Genomic DNA, 18918 nt, shown 5'->3' on the forward strand with positions numbered 1-18918 from the left:
GCATGAAGTCCCTGCATCTATGTACCCAGATCACTGTGGCTAAGAGTCCCCTATTTACTACTGTGCCATATTCCACAGTGTGACTGTACCACACTGTTTATTTACTCCCTGGGTGATTAGACTAGAGATGCTCTAAACATTCATACATGACATCTTTTCCTTTTTGAGCTCTGTTGTCCTGGGTAGGGTGTGGTGGCAGCAGCCCAGCTCACAGGAACCTCAAACTCCTGAGTTCAAGCAATCCTCCTGCCTCTGCCTCCAGAGTAGCTGGAACCCTACCATGCTGGGCCCATACACAGCATTTTGTGTGAGCAGAAGTTTGCATTTCTGTAGGGTAAATACCCAGTGAAATTGCTCGTTCCTATGGTACATATAGGTTGAACCTGGATTCTTTCTATGTGCTGGTTTACCCTAAGTCAGTTCTCTTTTTATATAGAGCAATGGAAGCACCCAGGTGGCACCTTTAGCTTTCTCTCTGGGCATATCCCGAGCTAGATCATTTTATTCATTAGGCCTATCTCCTAGTTTCTATTCAAATACAGGTGACAATGTTGCTAAACTTACTGCCACTTCATAACAATGGTCTCCTTTGCTCCATCTTCCAAGAACATTTCCTTCACTTTCCTGTAAGTCCCTACTGTCTGCCTTGGCAAGGGTCCTTCTAACTCCTGCCCACTGCCTGGTCCCAAAGCCAGCACAGCGTGATGAGGCTTTCGTGTTGGCAGCGCTCACTCCCGGGACTGACTACTATAGCTGCATTAAAAAGCGCCGTATGCCTGTAGTCCCAGCTACTTGGGAGGCTGAGGCAAGAGAACCACTTAAGCCCAAGAGTTTGAGGTTGCTGTGAGCTGTGACGCCACAGCACTCTACCGAGGGTGACGTAGTGAGACTCTGTCTCTAAAAAAAAAAAAAACACCTCAAGATCACTGCTGTGCAAACATTAGCCATCGTCCATTACTGTTGTCTCTCATATTCCTGGAGCGTGACTGGGCTCAGCCAGGTGATTCTCACTTGTGGTAGCTCATGTGGTTGCAGTTTGGCGGTGGCTGGGGCCAGAGCCACCTCAGAGATTTCCTCCCTTGCTGGTAGGCGCTCAGTGCCAGCTGTTGGCTGGCACTTCTTGTGGGGCGGCTGACCAACGTGTGGCCTCTTCCGCAGCTGTGCCTCCTCATAGCTGGCTGGCTGGGTGCTAACCACAAGTGTCCCAAGATGAGGGAGGAGGACAGCTGTGTCATCTATGTAACATGACCTCAGAAATCACACGATGTAAAAAAACAAAAAATTGGCTTGGCGCCCATAGCACAGTGGTTAAGGCACTGGCCACATGTACTGAGGCTGGTGGGTTTGAACTTGGCCCTGGCCAGCTAAACAATGACAACTGCAACAACAAAAACAAAGAAATCACATGATGTCTTTCTTGCTACATATTGGTTTAAGGCAAGTCATTAGAGCCAGCTTATGTTCTAGAAGAAAACTAGACAATTAAACGCCACCTTTTTTTGTTGTTGTTGATAGTCGAACTTTGTCACCCTAGGTAGAGTGCCGTGGTGTTACAGCTCACAGCAAGCTCAAACTCTCAGGCTAAAATGATCCTCTTGCCTCAGCTTCCCAAGTAGCTGGGACTACAGGTACCTGCCATAACATCCGGCTATTTTTTTAGAAATGGGATCTTGCACTTGCTCAGGCTGGTCTCGAACCTGTAGCTCAGGCAATCCACCTGCCTCGGCCTCCCAAATTCTGGGATTATAGGTGGGAGCCACCATGCCAGGCCTAAACTCTACCTTTTAAAGGAGGAGTGTCAAAGAACTGGCTGACAATGGGCCCTTCACTGAGGCAGACTGGAAAAGAGGCAGGGTATGTGCCCAGGAAGGTGGATGGGGAGAAGTCACATTCACCAAGGGGGACAGCTGGAGGTGGCCCATTTATCAAGGCAATGAGGGGATTGTGAGATCTTGTTCCTGGCATGGTGAGTGGGAGACATTTATTGGTGACAGAAATGGAACATGGAGCAGACTTCTGAAAGCACTAGTCTGGAGCAGAAGGAGAGGCCCGCTGGAGGTGTCAACTTGGGAGTCATTGTCACAGAGATGGTGCCTGAGGCTCCAGGGCTGGAGGAGACCCCCAAAGTAAGAAGGTGGAGGGATGAAGGAATGGTCAGGGCTGGGAGGAGGGCACGGCAGATGTGGTGGTGGCCCTCCTGACCACCGACCCTGCTGTCCTCACCCTAGGGGAACTCTTGACTTTGGCAGGTGGTCAGTCCCTGTGCATCTTCCTGGTTACATCTCCCTGATTTAATTCCTGGACACTGTAGCTGGTTTAGGTGCTTGTGCATGAGGGAGTGAGTTCTGTTAGGGCAGTCTGCCAGGAGAGGTCTCCACAGTCACCCATGGGGACACATGGGAAGAGATGAGAGGTGTGGGGCTGTGGCAGCCCTTCTGCAACCAAGAGGTAGGCTGGGAGAGGCAGAGCCACTCACAGATGTGGTGGCTCCAATCCTGGGCACTCTTGTGACAGAAGTTGAGTCAGAATGTTTGTCACTTGAAGTCCAAATTGTCATCACTGATACCAGAGTGGAGATGTCAAAGGAGGCCGCAGAGGAGCCGGCAAGGGAAGAAATTTGTGTTTCCTGGATAGCAGCTCACGTTCATTCAGTCCCCCCAACTCCCTGCCTCAACCAGACTCTAAACATCTCACTTGCTAACTGGTTGAGCCCTAGAGCAGCTCTTGAGTTAGGTCACTATTATTATGCCAGTTTATAGATAGGGAAACTAAGGCACAGAGAAGTGAGGAACCTATGGAAGATCACACAGCCAGGAAGTGCTAGCTGGGTATAAACCAGGCAGTCTGTTGTCTTTCCCTTGAGCTATACAATGTGTGCAGAGGTCAAGGGGAGAGGGCCAAGCACGAGTCACCAGCCTGGGGCAGAAGGAGCCAGGGACGTGTGGTCAGAGCAGGATTGGCCTAGGTGGAGAGTGGGGAGGTGGAGAGCCCACCTGTGACAGCTGTTGGGGGCCAGTGAGGTGCGGGATCGGTGGGCTGGGGGTGTTGAATGATTTATTTGGGGCGGGGGCGTACTCTGGGGCCGGTGGGAAAGCAGGAGGAGAGGCCTCGTACCGGGGGTTCGGAAAGGTTTTCCTGACTGCGGAAAGAAGGCTGAAAATTGGGCCCAACGGCGGCCAGCGCAGCTGTTCATCAGCTGCGTCCTCCAGGAGGCTGAGACCCGGCCTGGGAAGCGTCTGGGAGGTTCATGGCTAAGTCAGGTGGGATGGAGAGGTGGCCAGTGCTGTTGGGCCCCAACAGAGGTTGGAATCCAGGAGTTCTGGGTGTGCGCCTCGGGTGGGTTTCTCTAGACCCTCTCACCTCCCCCGTAAGGACCCAAAGGGGACGAGTAATCAGCCCTGGCCGAAGGAGAGGGACCACGGGCTGGGCCAGGAGGCGCCTTCGCGCTCTGGGTCCGCTGCCGGGGGTCCTAGTGTCCTCTGGGCGGCTGTCCCAATGGAGGGGAGCGCTCACTGGCGAGCCGGGCGGGCGGCGGGGAGACGGCCCTCCGCCTCTTCCCGGGGGGTCGCTGGGCGGCCGGGTACGCCGGGCCCTTTCCAGGCAGGAGGGCTCACGTGGGGGCTCCAGGCGCCCTCCCGCACCGCGGCCGGCCCCCGCGCGGCGAAGCGGAGCTGGCTTCTTTGCCGCCACAGTCGAGGATTAGCTCGCTCTGTGCCGACGCTGCGGGATTAGCCCGCGTGGACTCGGCGCCCCGCCTGGGGATTACCGCGCTCCCCCCCGACGTATATATTCCCGCGGCCGCTGCGGCCGGACCGGGCCGGGCATGGCGGCGGCGGCGGGGGGCGCGGCGAGCCGCCGGGGTCCCGGGAGGCCCTGCGCCTTCTCCATCGACCACATCCTCTCCAGCCTGCCGGAGAGGAGTCCCCCGGCCCGGGCCGCCCGCCCACCTCAGCCCGCCAGCCGCCAGAGCCCCGCGGAGCCAGAGGAGCCCGGGGCGCCCGAGGCCGCGCCCTGCGCTTGCTGCTGCTGCTGCGGGCCCCGCGGGCCCCCGGAGGCGGCCGCCGCGCTGGGTGAGTGGGTGCGGGACGCGGCCCGGGTGGGGGGCCTCGGGACGCGGCGCGGCCGGTGAGAGCTCAGCCCCCGGCTCGGGTCTCACCGCGCCCTCGCCCCGCAGGCGCGCGGCTGCGGTGGCCGCTCAGGCTGGAGCCCGCGGCGCCCTTGTCCTTGGCCGCGCCGGCTGCAGGCTCGGTGGCGCTGCCCGGCGCGATCGGCCCAGGCCCGCAGAGGCGCACGCGGCGCCACCGCACCATCTTCAGCGAGGAGCAGCTGCAGGCGCTCGAGGCGCTCTTCGTGCAGAACCAGTACCCCGACGTGGGCACACGCGAGCGCCTGGCCGGGCGCATCCGCCTGCGCGAGGAGCGCGTGGAGGTGGGTGCGCGTCCCCCGCCCGGGAGCCGACTCCGCGGTGCGGCCGGACCGGGACGGGGCAGGGGCAGGTGCGAGGAGGGAGGGAAGTGAAGGGAACTCTCGTTTTCATCTCTTCATTTTTAAATTCCACCCCTAATTTATCCTGAGGATGAAACAAGCGCGCGTTCACGTCCAGAATTTGGGAAGTTGGGCAGCACCTGTAGCTCAAAGGAGTAGGGCGCTGGCCCCAAATGTTGGAGGTGGCGGGTTTAAACCCAGCCCCAGCCAAAAACTGCAGAATTTGGAAAGTTGAGAAAAGCAGAAAACTGAAGAAGGAGCATCCTGGTCGCCCCCGGGCGGAGGCGGCGGCGGCGGGGTGGGCAGCCCCGGTCCGCGCACACCCCTGCCGTGAAGCCCCCTCCCGGTCCACCTATGCGAGTCCGGTGAGGCGCGGAGACGGGGGCTGGCCTGACTTGTCCCCTCCCCATGCTCAGGTCTGGTTCAAGAACCGCCGGGCCAAGTGGCGACACCAGAAGCGCGCGTCAGCGTCTGCGAGGCTCCTGCCTGGGACGAAGAAGCCTCCCAAGGGCAGCTGTTGATGGCTGTGGGAACTAGCTCCTGGTCCTGGCCGTGATCTGTGGAGCCCGCTTGGGAGAGGACAGACCTACCCCAAATGGAGCTAGGAGAGGACCCCAGCCTCTCCCGCCAATCCCCACAGCTCCCTGCCTCCCGGAGGTCTGTGTGTGTGTGCGCGCGCGCCCCTGTGCCAACAATTCCCTCAAAGAGACACGAAGAACCCGAGTGCCCTCTTCTCCTCCAGGCAATGGGACTGGAGGGCCGTGGAGATTCCCTTGGGTGGACTGGTGATAGAGCAGGTCAGCTCCCCACCCCCAGCTCACCCTGAGAGGAACTAACTCCACCCCCCATCAATGAGGAACCTAGAATCCTCCATCCCCACCCCAGAGAAGGCAGGGCATCTCTCCTCCCCTGGGGAGGTAGGCCCCACATGACCTGGCCTGCTGTCCTCCCAGGGTGGGTGGGGCCTGTGCAATCCTGGAGTCGCTGCCACCTCCAAGGTCCTGGGATGGGCCTTGCCGTTTGGAATAAGGTGGACAAGGTAATCTCCCAGCCCCGTAACCTTTGAGCCTCGTGCTGATATGGAGAAATAAACATGCAGACAACACAAAAGGTGTCCAGAGTCCCAAGTCCATCATGGCTCCCTTCCCACAGCCAGCAGGGAGCTGCCCCTCATCTTCCTTCCCAGGGAGTTGGGGAGAGGGGCAGCTTGGCTTTGAGAATGAAGCCCAGTGAGTCCTTAGTCCCTGTGCCAGGGCTCCCCCTACCCCCCGGGCAGAGTAGACTGCCCCACAGATTGTGGCCTGGGACCCTGGGGGCCTGCCTTGGCCTAGAGGCACCGCCAACCTGCCTGGTGGGTGAGGGTCCTTGGTTGGCTTCTCCCCCTGGGGATTTCTGTGCTGTGGGGGCTGCCTCATAGCAGTCAGTCTCTGCCATCCTAGGGTGGGGCAAGAAGAAGTTGGATTGGGGAGACCCTGCATCCATTGTCTTGGAAAACTGCCTGCCCTCCCCCGCTCCCCCCTTCATCTCTGCTCCAGAGCAAAGGACAACACGGAAACCAGGCTCTGAGTCCCCATATGGGCCCTACCATGGGTCCAACGTGCTGCACCCCCACTCAGCCAGCTTGAGCACATTGCTCTGTCTCCTTACAGGTCCTGCGCCCTGGGGTGCCCATAAGAGACACAGTCCATCCACAAAAGCAGGACTAGAAAAGCCAGGGCTGCAGCTCCCAGCACACTCTGGGGCTGGCCAGCTTGGATAACACTGAGTGGGCCTGGTGTCCCCCAGCACAGCTGCCCTAGCACTGCCAGGGCCTCCACTCCCCAGGGTGCACACTTCAGCCTATTACATGGCTCTCCCTGAATCTTGGCCTTTCCCTTGAAGACTGAACTGCCTATTAAAACAGTAAAAATGACTGTGGCCTGGGACACCCCCATCTCACTGAGTTCCAGGCCCCTCACCTTCTGTGGCTGAATGGCCATCTGCCATTGTGTAGAGCAGCCAAAATCAGAGCTGGCCCAAGCTCCACCTTTGCAGCCCCTCTCCTGACCTTCCTCTTGGAGCTCTGGCCACCCTTTGGCAGGCTGCTACCCATGAGTGCCCATAACACAGGTATCCTTGGGCTAAGGTTCTCCCCTCTCATCCACTCTTAGGCTCCCATTCCCATCTCTCTGCCATGCTTATACCTTCAGTCCAGCCTTCTCCCCTAAGCTAGAGATTTCTCCCCAACTGTCCCCTGACTACTCCACCCGGAATGCTACAGGCCCCTCAAGGTCATATTATCCATGAACAGCTCTCCCCTGTGTGTGAGCCAGAGAGCCAGCCATCATCAGCTCCTCTCCCTCCCTCTTCCACCATTCCCAGGCCAATATCAAGCCAATTTTGCCTCTAAATCACGTCAATTAACCCCAGAAGTTTTCTCTCCAGCTTCAACTGCACCAACCTGATGTAAACCATTAACTCTCACTTTGACCATTATAGCTGTTTCCAGTCCAGTCTTCCCCACCTGACCTGCACCCACTCTGGCTTCTCTTTCATTCAAATGAAGACAAAACTCCTCTCACGAAAACCCGGGAGACCCCGTGCAGCCTGGCCCTGCCCTTAACATCATCTTGCACCTCACTACACTCTGTGTGTATTAAAAGGTCTTTGGAATTTGCCCTGCTCCCTCCTGCCACTGGACCTTTGCACATAGTCCTCCCTCTGACCAGGGTCTGGTTTTGCATCTTTTGGATCTGTGATTGCATTCTGCCTGGGGCAACATCCCCTGATTTTCCCCACTAGGTTCAAACTCTTGCACTGACACAGCTGCAATTTTACACCTGTTTGTGAGCCCATCTAACTAGTGTCTCTGCCTTCCCCATGGGATTGTCACAAAGGAAGAACCACCACCATGGCATCACCAGGAAATGAAGGGATGCTTGCATGTTGTAAAAGCAAAAGTGTACCAAATTATTATGAGACAGAACTTGTTTGACATAATTCAAAACTTCCTTTGGTGGAGAAATTCCTGGAAAATGTCAGGCAGTTTTCTGGTCCACGTCAGTGAAAATCAACTCTTCTGAGAAGCCCACTCTGGCTAGCATTCAGGGGGCTAATAATCTTTAACCAGACGTTTCTTTATTGAACTGTCATCTTGCTCTTTTTAAATTTTAACTCTTGTTAGATAGCTATAAAGAAATAATTGTCTCCTGGATTTTTCTTCCATAATGTTGGAAACGCGCATATAATCAAATTTTCTAGAGTTTAGAAAAATAATACCGACGCATACACAGATTATTTGAGAGAAATTGGAATTCCTAGACTTTGGATTCCGCAGCGCTGGAATTTCTATTAGCGCGATCAACACGCCTCATAGCTTCTACCACAGCGCCCCCTGGTGTCCACAACCGAGACCTGCAGGAATAGCCGGGGGACCAGCGCTCTTAGGACGTCATGACCAAGCGCGAGTTGTGACGCTTTTCTATTGGCCAATTGTTGGAGGCGCCTGCGCAGAAGGTATAGTCCCGCCCACCCTAAACCCTGTGACGTTCCTGCGCTGCCGGAGCGGCCCAGGGATAGTGATGGAGACGCAGGACTCTTCCGCTTCGGCCCGGTTGCTCCCGGTCGGGTCCGGGCCCCGTAGGAAGCGCGCGACTGGGGAGACCGGGGCTGTGATGAAAAAGCAGCGGGTCCTGGATGAGGAAGAGTATATCGAGGTATGACATCGGTGTGGACGCCGGTGACGTTCTGGTCCCTCCTCGCCTCGCGCTCGGCTCAGGTCCATTCTCTTGGCTCCCCTTTCCCATCATGGGAGTGCAGCAGCCCGAGTCCCTGCCCTGGGGGTGTGGAACGTCCCTGGAGCCGAGCAAACCGTGGGATGGAGGTGTCCTGGGTGCGGAAGGTTTTAGGGGAGTTGTAGGGGGTTGGGGGGCGTCTCGGTCTGTGATGGGAGTCAGGGAAGTAAGGTTTTCTGTTAAAGCGTGGGTAGGAGTCTGACAGAGTGAAAAGAGGGTGCCAACGAGGGCTGTTAAAGAGCAGTAGCAGCAAGTGTGAAAGTTGGGTTCCTGAAAAGAGGGCAGCTTGAGTGAATGGCTCTCTGTGCCCCTGGAAGCAGCTGTTGGTCCTATTGCAAGCGTGCAGGGGGAGGAGCTGGCACAGGGGATTTGGGTGTCAGTCTGGTTTCAGACTGCTTAAATTTGCGATGCCTTTGGGATATACAGATGATTTGACAGACAGCTGCACGCACAGATTTGCAGCTCCGGAGCAATGTCCAGTCAGAGGTACAGATTTGGAAATCTCGGTGGTGGTGGTGGTGACTGGCTGAAGTCGCTGAGGAAATGGGTTTAGTTTGGAAATAGAAAATCACAGGTGGAATGAAGGTGGCAACATCCGTATTGGTCTGGCTGGTATGAGAGTAGAGTCAGGAGAGGAGAATGACTGGCTAGTGAAGGAGAGAGAGAGGTTTCTTGGACATCAGAGGAGCATTTAGTAAGGTTAGAGTTTGCAGCATGGCCACCACGTGGCCAACACCTCTCTGTAAAGTTCCTCCAAGTTCCCCCAGCAAGCCCCAGTTATTGGGGAAGGCAGGAGTTTAAGAAGGTTCTGTAAGGGCCTTAGTGTATGTGGTGGTGGGCTGTAAGGCAGCTCTAACTTTTGTTCTAATCTCTTCTAACAGGGCCTCCAGACAGTTATCCAGAGGGATTTCTTCCCTGATGTGGAGAAGCTGCAGGCGCAGAAGGAGTACCTGGAGGCTGAGGAGAACGGAGACTTGGAAAGGATGCGCCAGATTGCCATCAAGTTTGGCTCTGCCCTGGGCAAGATGTCCCGAGAGCCCCCGCCACCCTGTAAGAGGCCCCGTGGGTGGCAGAGAGGGAAACGCCTGCTGAACCGTTGCCTTAAGCTCACTATACTGTTTTCCCCCTTTTTTACCCTCAGACGTGACTCCAGCCACGTTTGAAACCCCTGAAGTACACACACGCAATGGAGTTGTGGGCAGCAAGCCCAGGCCCCGAGGCCAAGGCTTGGAGGATGGTGAGTAAGAGCTCCCTCTTTGTCACGCTGTTGGTTGGAATTGCTTGGGAATCTTATCCTGTGAGGCCCTGAGGGGGTGGTCCAGAGGGCTAAAGGTCACATCTTGTCCCTGAGGGGTTTCCCTGCCTAAACAGCAACTGGTCTAGGAGGCGGAAGGTCTGGGCCTGGCGCCCTGTGTTTGGCCCCTGTGGAATGGGAATCTCACCACCTGTCTTGCTGGCCTGCTTGCTGTGTGCCAGTCCCTGCCCTGTGGATTTCAGGGGCCTTGGAAGGCTCTTTTCCTCACTGTCTGACGATGTCTCAGAACCTCTGCCTTCATTTCTTCCTTGTTGGTCACTTTTCCTAGATAACAGTACAGTTAGTTTCTTTTCTTCCATCAGGTTTCTGCTTAGGTGTTGCTCATTCAGGGAAATCTTTTCTGAACTCCTAGTGTAAAGTACTCTCTGACTTCTGACCTGGCTTTGTTTTTCTGACATAGCATTTCCGTTTGTTTATCATCTCCCTAATTAGCATCCCTTCCCCATGAGCAGAGACGTTGTCTTGCTCCCATCTGTCTGTTCTGCGTCTGGAATGGCACTTGGGGTGCTGTTGACACACATAGGCCTTTGACAAACATCTGTAGAACAGATGAATTAGTTGTTGTTTTCAATATGTTCACTGGGGTGTGCGACACTCAAGCATATATGGTAATATCCGGACTTTATAAGGATATCTCAAGAGCATCTTGAGTCCTGTTGCATATAAATATACTGCATGCTGTGGTCAATCAGATTGTCAGTGGACAAGATGGATAAGATACTGTTCTTTACCGGGTTCTAGTCTATAGTAGGCTGTATTGGCACAGATGCACTGTGTGTTCACACAATGTGATGTTTTGTGCTTTATAATCTATTTGTCTACCATTAACACAGTTCTCATTGTCCTTAGGGCTTGATTCTTTTTTTTTTTGCAGTTTTTGGCCAGGGCTGGGTTTGAACCCACCACCTCCGGTATATGGGGCCAGTGCCCTACTCCTTTGAGCCACAGGTGCCCGCCCAGGATGTGATTCTTTATTCAAATGTGGCTTGTGAATGACAGGTCAATTTGCAGTTTTGTTTTTTTTTTTTTAATTGTTGAGGAATCATTGACGATAAGCCAGGTTGCAGGTTCTTTTTATACCTTCACCCCTATGTCAGTAGATACAGGAATTTTTTTCATGATCTAAGTGATGGGTACTATTGTCATTCACATTTATGGGCCAGGAAACTGAGACTCAGAAAGGCAGTAGCTTCTGTAGGTCTCAGAGATGGTTAGTAGCAAAATGGGGTTTGAGTCTTCATCTTCCTGACCCCAGGTCCTCAACTTGTCGCCACTGTACTTTGTGCACAGGCTGGAACATAGCAGGTGGTTGGGCAAGATTGTCACTAGAATGGAAGAAAATGTTGTCCTCCAGATGTCCCCACTGACGTTCGCACCACTGCACACAGCAAAGGGCACTGCCTCAGCAAGGGTACACTTCCATGGTGGCAGGGTGTGGTTGGGGTTGTAGCCCAGTGTCTGTAAGGCCCCATCCAGAGGACTGAGTTATATGGGGTCCCTGGCATCGGGGCTAGCTGGTGGTCCAGACACTTAGGTGATGACCACCCTCCATAACACAAGTACCGTGAGGGAAGAGTGGTTAGGGTAAGGAAATCGCAGGGAGGGAGGGAGCCCTGGGGACTTTGCAAGTAGAGCTTATAGGTTAGGTACAATTTTGGGGAGAGGGGGAGCCTGCTTATGATCATGAACTCTTGCTCTGATGCCTGGATTGCTCCACCCCCCTCGCTCCCCATACTCCCACTTATATGAATCAGATTACACATTTCCTTTGCTGTCCAGGAAATGAGTGGTGTTGGCCAGGCATCTATAGCGTGTAAACCCAGGGCTCCCTGGGCAGTCAGAATGGATCGGTTGCACCCTTATGAGCAGTCCTCTGGCGGAATGGGCTCTCGTGGACAGACGCCAGGCCCAGGGGTGAGGACACCGGTCATGCTTGTAGGGTGGAGTGATTCCTGGGCCTGGACTTGCTGGCCTGCCCTGGCTGCAAAGTGGTGTTCATGCCATTTGTGGTCTGTTTTCCCCACCTGCACCCGCAAGCAGGAGAGGCTGGAGAGGAGGGCAAAGAGGAGCCGCTGCCCGGCCTGGACATCTTCCTGAGCCGCTACACAAGTGAGGACAACGCCTCCTTCCAGGAGATCATGGAGGTGGCCAAAGAGAAGAGCCGGGCACGCCACGCCTGGCTCTACCAGGCTGAGGAGGAGTTTGAGAAGGTATCCCCAAGGCACGCGGGCATGGGCCTCTTTGTGGGGTGGGGAGAGCCACAGGCACAGTGCCCGGGGACGTCTCTGATCATTGTTTTTCCCCCGTGTGATTGCAGAGGCAGAAAGATAGTCTTGCACTCCCATCAGCAGAGCATCAGGCTATCCAGAGCAGCCAGGCGGGTGTGGAGACCTGGAAGTACAAGGCTAAGAACTCCCTCATGTACTACCCAGAAGGTGAGTGGGCAGGGCTGGCATCTGGATGGGAGGAGCAGGATGGAGCCATGGTGTCTCCTTGAGTCTGAACCAAGCTTCGGGGTGTATGTGTGTGCCCCCTGGCAGTCTGGGCCTCAGGTCCTAGTCCGTTCAAGGTCAATGGGTCTTTTGCAGTTGGCAGAGAGTGAGGCCCTCCAGCTGCATTCAGGGTCTGGGCTCAGCTTGATTCTTCTGTTCGGCTGGGAGAGTGAGCCTGCTCCTGTCCCTCAGGCCACTGGGCTGTTGGGCTGAGGTGGGCCCTGTCCGCTGCCCTGATACCTGCTGTGTCTGCCAGGTGTCCCTGATGAAGAGCAGCTGTTTAAGAAGCCCCGGCAGGTGGTACATAAGAACACACGTTTCCTTGGGGACCCCTTCAGCCAGGCCCTAAGCAGGTGTCAGCTCCAGCAGGCGGCTGCCCTCAATGCCCAGGTAAGCTGTGAGCTAGCAGGGCCATGTGGGGCTAGTTATGGCAGGGCTGGCTGGGAGCAGGCACAACCTCTTCGATGTCCTTGGGCTTAGTGGAGCTCAGTGGGTCAAAGTATTTGGGGCCCCTGTGTGGCAGAGTCCTGAGTTTTTACTTAGCTTCCGGTGGGCACTGTCTTAGCCAGACACATTCTGTGGGTCCAGATCCATGCCATCTTCCTTGATGGCGAGGGCCAGACAGTGAGGTGGGTAGGTGGGGAAGCCAACAGGCCCCTGAGGGTAAGCTGGGGTGAGAGAGTGCTCACCAGGGGGCAGAAGGTTTTCTGAGCTGGAGACAAGATGAATGGGTACTTTCTGACGGTGATGGTGTGACCGTGGGTCACAGGTGGGAGGTGGAAAGAGACTAGGGCACAGGTCCCTTCGTGGGGTGGGGGGAGAGACTTCACATAGAGTTTTCCTGCTGCAGCGGCCTGAAATCAGCATCCTCTGAAAGTAGCCAGGGTGGGATGCCACCTGAGCTGAGGGCCCAGTCACCACCCTGGATGGGAGGAGAGGGGCTTCCCTTGCTCAGATGCCCATTCTGACAGGCCTTATGGTCTTTTTTGGGGTGGGGTCAGGGGTGGGGGCGTTCTCCCTCTTTTCCCAAGGCAGCTGCCAGTCCCAGAGTCCTGACTTTGCCCTGAGGAGAGTAAGTATTTCCAGAATATTCCTGTGTATCAGCCATATGGGGAGAGGGCTCCGGCCCCCTGACACTAGCCTCTCTGCTTGTTCCAGCACAAACAGGGCAAGGTGGGCCCCGACGGCAAGGAACTGATCCCCCAAGAGTCCCCCCGAGTGGGCGGATTCGGATTTGTTGCCACCCCTTCTCCTGCCCCTGGTAAGAAATACACCCCTGGCAGACTGGCCCACTGCTGGGACTGCCTAGGGGGAAATGGGCTATCAGCTGGGCACTTCTGGCTGTCCCTCTGGTTTGTCCTGCACCTGTGTGACTCAGGGACCTGGTGTCCCCTGTGTGCAAAGACGGAGCTGGACTCCAGAACCCTGAGAGGCGGGATGCCCTGGCTTGCTGGGGCTGTGGGAACGTGGGACTCTCAGGCAGACACCCTCCCAACCCAAGATGTCCTGGGGTCATGGCTCCAGTCCTTACTGCTTTGAGCAGGTGGGGTGCTGTGTGCATAGGGAGCACTGGAGGGTGGGGGGCTCTGGGCACTGGCCTGGGTCTCCCTACACAGGCAGGTGGGACCCAGGATGGTTCTATGGTGCATGTAGGATCCTCTGGCTCCCTCCATAGGCCTCTGTGCTCTCTGGTATTTGTTACCATGATGCAGGCCAGGGCCTGTGGAGGTGCCACATTTGCCTGGAGTTGCAGGAGGTCTGGGAGCCCTGGAAGGCCCGAGTGTCTCTTTCTTGGGGTGGGAGGGGACCTTGAGGATGCCCCAGGCTGAGCGCATGGCCTTGGCATTTCCTTCTCAGAGGATGGAGATACCAGGGCTCCAGGGTGCTGGAACGGAGAGGGACAGTTGTTGGCCTTCAAGTTAGCAGGCTGCACATGGCCAGAACTGGCTATGGCTGGGAGGGGGCCTGGGCAGGGCCCTGGGTGCTCAGGCCTGAGGTGGCTATGGGCTGTCCATCTGCAGGTGTGAACGAATCTCCACTGATGACCTGGGGGGAAGTCGAGAACACACCCTTGAGAGTGGAAGGATCAGAAACTCCTTACGTGGACAGAACACCTGGCCCAGCCTTCAAGGTCAGTTGTTGTGAGGAGGAGCAGGGTGGGATTCAGTGAGGACACCTGCTAGACCCTGACTGAGTACCAGAGATGGGACCCCAGCTGCCACTGGTCCAAGCAGGGCTGACTGACGGGACAGAGCACTGGCACTTCTGAATGCCAGGCTGCTGCTGACAGCTATGGTGGATGGGGGTGTGTGTCCCAGGCAGATCTGCTGGGGTAGGGGTTGAGGCACCAAGGCAGGAGTGGCCTGGGCCCCTCTCGAGCCTGGAGCCTGGGGACTGTTTGTAGATGAGGTGGCATGTCCCAGAAAGACCAGCTGCTATGACTAGGGGACGTGGCTGTGTGCTTGCAGAGTAAGGTCTCTGTATACAGAGCACAGAAACACAGGTTATGTGGCTCAAGCCAGGGTTGCAGGAGGGGGCCAAGTGGAATGTGTAAGGTGTGGAGCAGGCGGGGGGTGGGAGTCTTGACAGGCCAACTCAGATGTGACCGGGCAGGGCTGTGTGTCTTGTCCCCTGTGTGCCAAGCAGGGCAGGGAAGCTGGGTGGCAGGTGGTATAAAGAAATGGAGTGGCCCTGGAGACGTGCTGAGAAGAGGAGGTGCTCTCTGCAGGGAGGGAGTTTTTAGGGATACCAAGTGACGGATGTGGTTTGGAAAGGAAGAGAGGTCCTGGAAACGTGGGTGCGTGTGTGTCCCCTGTCGAGGAGCTGGCCCTGCCTGTGCTGAGCCTGGGTGGGGGATGGTGCAGGTCGCAGGGGTTCCTGTTGCTGCAGAGACCATGGCTGTGGCTCTCCTCATTGGCTGGAGAGGAATACCAGAAGAGATGGAGAGTATGGCGGGAATGTGGGGGCCAGGGGAGATGGCTGGGCAGGAGGTCATCTGCAGCTGATTCCTGTAAACACTGGCAGTGATCAGTGTTTGAATTGCTGAGGGAAAACACGGTTCACTTGCATAGCAGCAGAAATTTAGAACAACTAGGAATAACTTAACGATTGTAAAGAAAACCAGACTTTACCACAGACCTGAGCCGGGTACCTCCCCGCCTGGACCGAGGGCACTCTCCCATCTCCAGGCCTTGGGCCAGGAGGCCTCTGGTGTGGCGCCGGTCCTCCCCTAGAGTAGTTTGTAGAGGTAAAACATGTCTAGACAAAGTGTGGGCAGAGGTCTTGGGCACCTTGGTTCTAAAATGTGCCTGGCATGCAAGGATCACCAAGACAAACTTGAGAGTGAAATAACAAAGAGGAAGCTGGGCTGTTGAATGTGCAAACGTGTCCTAAGGCCCTGGGCTCCTTGTCTGAAGAGGTTCTCCCAGAACCTACAGGCCAGTAGAAATGGAGGGACATTCTGAAACAAACCACAGTCCCACTAAGAATTTAGGGTCTCGGCCAGTTGTGGGGGCTCCTACCTCTCATCCCAGCCCTCTGGGAGGCTTAGGTGGGAGGATTGTGTGAGCCCAGGAATTCACGAGCTCAGGAGTTTGAGACCAGCCTGAATAAGGGCAAGACCCTGTCTCTACTAAAAGTAGAAAAAATAGCCCAGCATAGTGACGGGTGCCTGTAGTCCCAGCTACTTGGGAAGCTGAGCCCGGGAGTGAGTTTGAGCTTGCAGTAAGCTATGATGATGCCACTGCACTCTAGCTGGGGTGATAGAGTAAGACACTGAATCTTGAAAAAAGAAAAAATAGCTTCTAGTTTGGCAAGAAGTTAAAAAAGGTAAAGCAAATTACTAAAAACAAATTTGCACGGCATAGCTTAATTTAACTTGACACAGGTAAACCTCCTGTAAAAGTAACAATAGCAACAGAAAAAATGAGGCAAGTTCATTGAGAGAAAAATAGTTCATGGACACACATAGGAAGTTCTTGAAAGTACAGGAGGTCTATAAAGGCAGATGCTCGCTCTAGCAGTCAGGGAAACAAGCCAGGACACACTTGTTTCCCTGAAAGATTGCTGGAGGCTCATGACCTGCTGGGCCTGCCTTTGGGAGGAGCCTGAGGACAGGTGAGGGGTACCAGGCCCCGGGTAGTGGGCAGGACCTGCAAGGGCTTTCTGAGGAGACAAAAGTGGGTTGTTGGGACCGTGAGGCCTCGAGGAGAGGCCAGTGCCCACAGCAGTGGCCATCTGTATAAAGGACTGTCTTGCTGGTGATCTACTGCTTGTAGATCTTGGAGCCGGGCCGCAGAGAGCGGCTAGGGCTGAAGATGGCCAATGAGGCTGCTGCCAAGAACCGGGCCAAGAAGCAGGAGGCCTTGCGGAGAGTGACGGAGAACCTGGCCAGGTAAGGCACCGCCAGGTCCCGAGTGGAGGGGAGAGTATCTCTGCCTTGCTCCTGGTTGGCACCCCTGGCATTGTGAACTCACGGCCCACAGGCGGAGTCTGGGGCAGGTCTGCTGGGTTTTTCAGCATCTCTGATCCAGGGTGTGTCCTCAGTGAACCAGGGATACTGGTTCTCCCAACATCTCTTTCCTCCACCTCCTCTTTGGCCTGTCCCTAAGAGGTACCCTTAGGCCTGTCGTCATGCCCTTAGAGAAGATGAGGACTCCAACTCTTAGAGGTCTGGGGGTCTACCCCAGCCTCCACAGCCAAGGACAGTACCTCAAGGTTGGCCTCACTGCTGGCACCTGTGCAGTGCTGTCCTCAGCTGAGAGTGACCGTGTGTCTACTCAGGCTCTTCCTGGGGCTGAGGGAGGGCTGCTGCTGGTAGCACCCCACCCTCCTAACCCTGCCTCTCTCACCATCCCTTCACCCTAGCCTCACCCCCAAAGGCCTCAGTCCAGCCATGTCTCCAGCCCTGCAGCGTCTTGTGAGCAGGACTACCAGCAAGTACACAGACCGGGCCCTGAGGGCCAGCTACACGCCATCCCCAGCACGCTCGACCCACCTCAAGACCCCGGCCGGCGGGCTGCAGACCCCCACGAGCACACCTGTCCCGGGCTCTGCTGCACGCACCCCCATCACGCTGGATCCAGCCTCCATCACAGACAACCTGCTGCAGCTCCCTACCCGGCGCAAAGCCTCGGACTTCTTCTAAAGCCAGGCCCAGGCTGGACCAGAGGGTAGCTTGTGGAGCCTGCAGTGTAGCCACCCACCTGGCAGAGGACTCCAGCCTTCTGGGCACCCAGCCCCAGGCTGTAGTGGTCAGCTGTCCCCAGAAGCAAAGGAGAAGAGAGCCCTGCTGCAGCCAGGCAGGCCCACAGCCAGGGCCTGCCAAGACTTTTCTATTTAACGTCCCTACCCCTGAACTGTCATTAAAGGGCACCTGCGCTGTCTGGCAGGGCTGCCTTTTTGTCTCATTCCCCACACAGGCTGGGGAGTTGCCCTGGGGCTTGCCTTGTGTCTCAGGATTGTGGGCCTTGAGGTGAGGGCCCCCCACGGGAGAACGCTTTGGGTGGGTGGCCTTGGGAGGGCTTGGTGGCCATAGCATTGCTGTGACCCCAAGAACCTGCCTTCTGAGCTGAGCTCCCTCATGCACTCACTGCCTTCCGCTCGTCTGAGGGAGGAGGGAGCCCTTGGGAATTGCACCCCTGGTGTCCTCTTGGGGCCAGCTTCCCAGCTGGGCCAGCACTGCAGTTTGCTGGTAATAGGGCTGCGTGTCAGGCCCTACTCAGCACTGGTTACCTTCTCCCAGCACCTGGCTTCCAGCTTAAGCTGAGTGGGCCATGTCCACCTTCCTGCCCCTCTGGCCACACACTGCTGCAGGAACAGCCCTGCCCTGTCATCATTCCCACCAGCAGGAGCCTACAAATAGTGGTGACCTGAGCCATAGCTTACAGGAACCGGGGTAGGCTCCACACAGGCCCACTCAGCACTTGCCCATGGTCTGAGGATATTGGTACCTGGCCCACAGCAGGCCCAGGAGCCTGCTTCCCAGGTGGAAGGGACCCACTGGGCCCAAGACCATGGTCTGCTTCCAGGCTGATCTCTTCAGGCCTCAAGTGGCGGTCACGGTAACGCCCTCTGATGATGCTTGGGGATACCCCTGGTCCCTGCTCACATTGGACCTTCCTCCTCTGAGCATACCCAGCCCTGTGCTAGGTGGTCTTCTCTGGTCCTCCTGCCCCTTCTCTAAGGCCCATCCGGGGCCTGACACCTGCCTGGGGTCCCTGCTAACTAGTGTTCCTCCACAGTGAGTTCCTGCAAATTCCTGGGGTGGCCAAGCCCTAGGCATGCCTTGGGACCCACTGTGGGGCTCAGTGGTGGACTCGGGCTATTAAGGTTGGAAAGGTCCCCAGGGGAAAGGGTAGGCTTCCCTATGGAGGGAGCTCTAGGAAGTGAGGTTGGGGAGGTCTGGGTGAGTTTGAGGGAGAAGTGCAGTCCAGGGCTGCCCACCTCCAGCACTTGGCTGGCGTGTAAGGAGTGTGCTGTGGGAGTGACAGGTGGCCCAACAAACAGGACGAGAGAGACTAGCCAGCGCTGCTGAGTGTGCCAGGCACAGGATGGGTGTTAGGGTGGGACAGGTGAACGGTTTTATCTGGGGTTGCCCCTGGGAGGTGGGGCAGGAGGGGTGAGTGACAGGGACATCGATCTTAAATGCTCCCCAGGGTAGGAGAGGACGACACTGATCACTGCCCTGTGAGGGGTGGATGGGGGCTGAGAGGCCTGCACTGTGCAGGGGCAGGACATGGGGCTGGTTGGCCCCGGGGGTGTGGGGATGGGGGTACAGGTCAGAGGGGGACAGCCGTGGAGCTTGGTGGGTGGATGTGGCAGAGGTCCTCTCCTGTCTCCGAGGCCTTGCGGT

The 18918-nt window shown here is 56.4% G+C and overlaps 2 protein-coding genes and 1 long non-coding RNA gene across 5 annotated transcripts; 2 read left to right on the forward strand and 1 right to left on the reverse strand.

The window, feature by feature from the left end:
- Positions 1–1964: 1964 nt before the first annotated feature.
- Positions 1965–3495, reverse strand: LOC128583346 (uncharacterized). Of its 2 annotated transcripts, none has more exons than XR_008379446.1 (3): positions 3361–3495; positions 3115–3251; positions 1965–2961 (listed from the first exon to the last, which is right to left on the reverse strand). It is a non-coding gene; the product is annotated as an uncharacterized LOC128583346 (long non-coding RNA). The 2 variants fall into 2 exon arrangements; XR_008379447.1 differs by having other exon boundaries at positions 3115–3283; positions 3361–3480.
- Positions 3496–3823: 328 nt separating this feature from the next.
- On the forward strand, positions 3824–5006 carry GSC2 (goosecoid homeobox 2). The gene is made up of 3 exons (XM_053587526.1): positions 3824–4070; positions 4175–4428; positions 4902–5006. Exons 1-3 carry the CDS (start codon positions 3824–3826, stop codon positions 5004–5006), a joined length of 606 nt encoding a protein of 201 aa, XP_053443501.1.
- Positions 5007–8021: 3015 nt separating this feature from the next.
- ESS2 (ess-2 splicing factor homolog) lies at positions 8022–17449 on the forward strand. Of its 2 annotated transcripts, none has more exons than XM_053587516.1 (10): positions 8022–8180; positions 9140–9308; positions 9400–9495; positions 11611–11783; positions 11891–12008; positions 12322–12455; positions 13224–13326; positions 14087–14196; positions 16343–16458; positions 16932–17449. In XM_053587516.1, exons 1-10 carry the CDS (start codon positions 8046–8048, stop codon positions 17209–17211), a joined length of 1434 nt encoding a protein of 477 aa, XP_053443491.1. In that variant the 5' UTR covers positions 8022–8045; the 3' UTR covers positions 17212–17449. The 2 variants fall into 2 exon arrangements, with proteins under 2 accessions (XP_053443491.1, XP_053443492.1); XM_053587517.1 differs by having other exon boundaries at positions 11614–11783.
- Positions 17450–18918: the final 1469 nt, after the last annotated feature.

This window comes from Nycticebus coucang, chromosome 4 (genome assembly GCF_027406575.1).
Source record: "Nycticebus coucang isolate mNycCou1 chromosome 4, mNycCou1.pri, whole genome shotgun sequence".
Classification (NCBI taxonomy): Eukaryota; Metazoa; Chordata; class Mammalia; order Primates; family Lorisidae; genus Nycticebus; species Nycticebus coucang.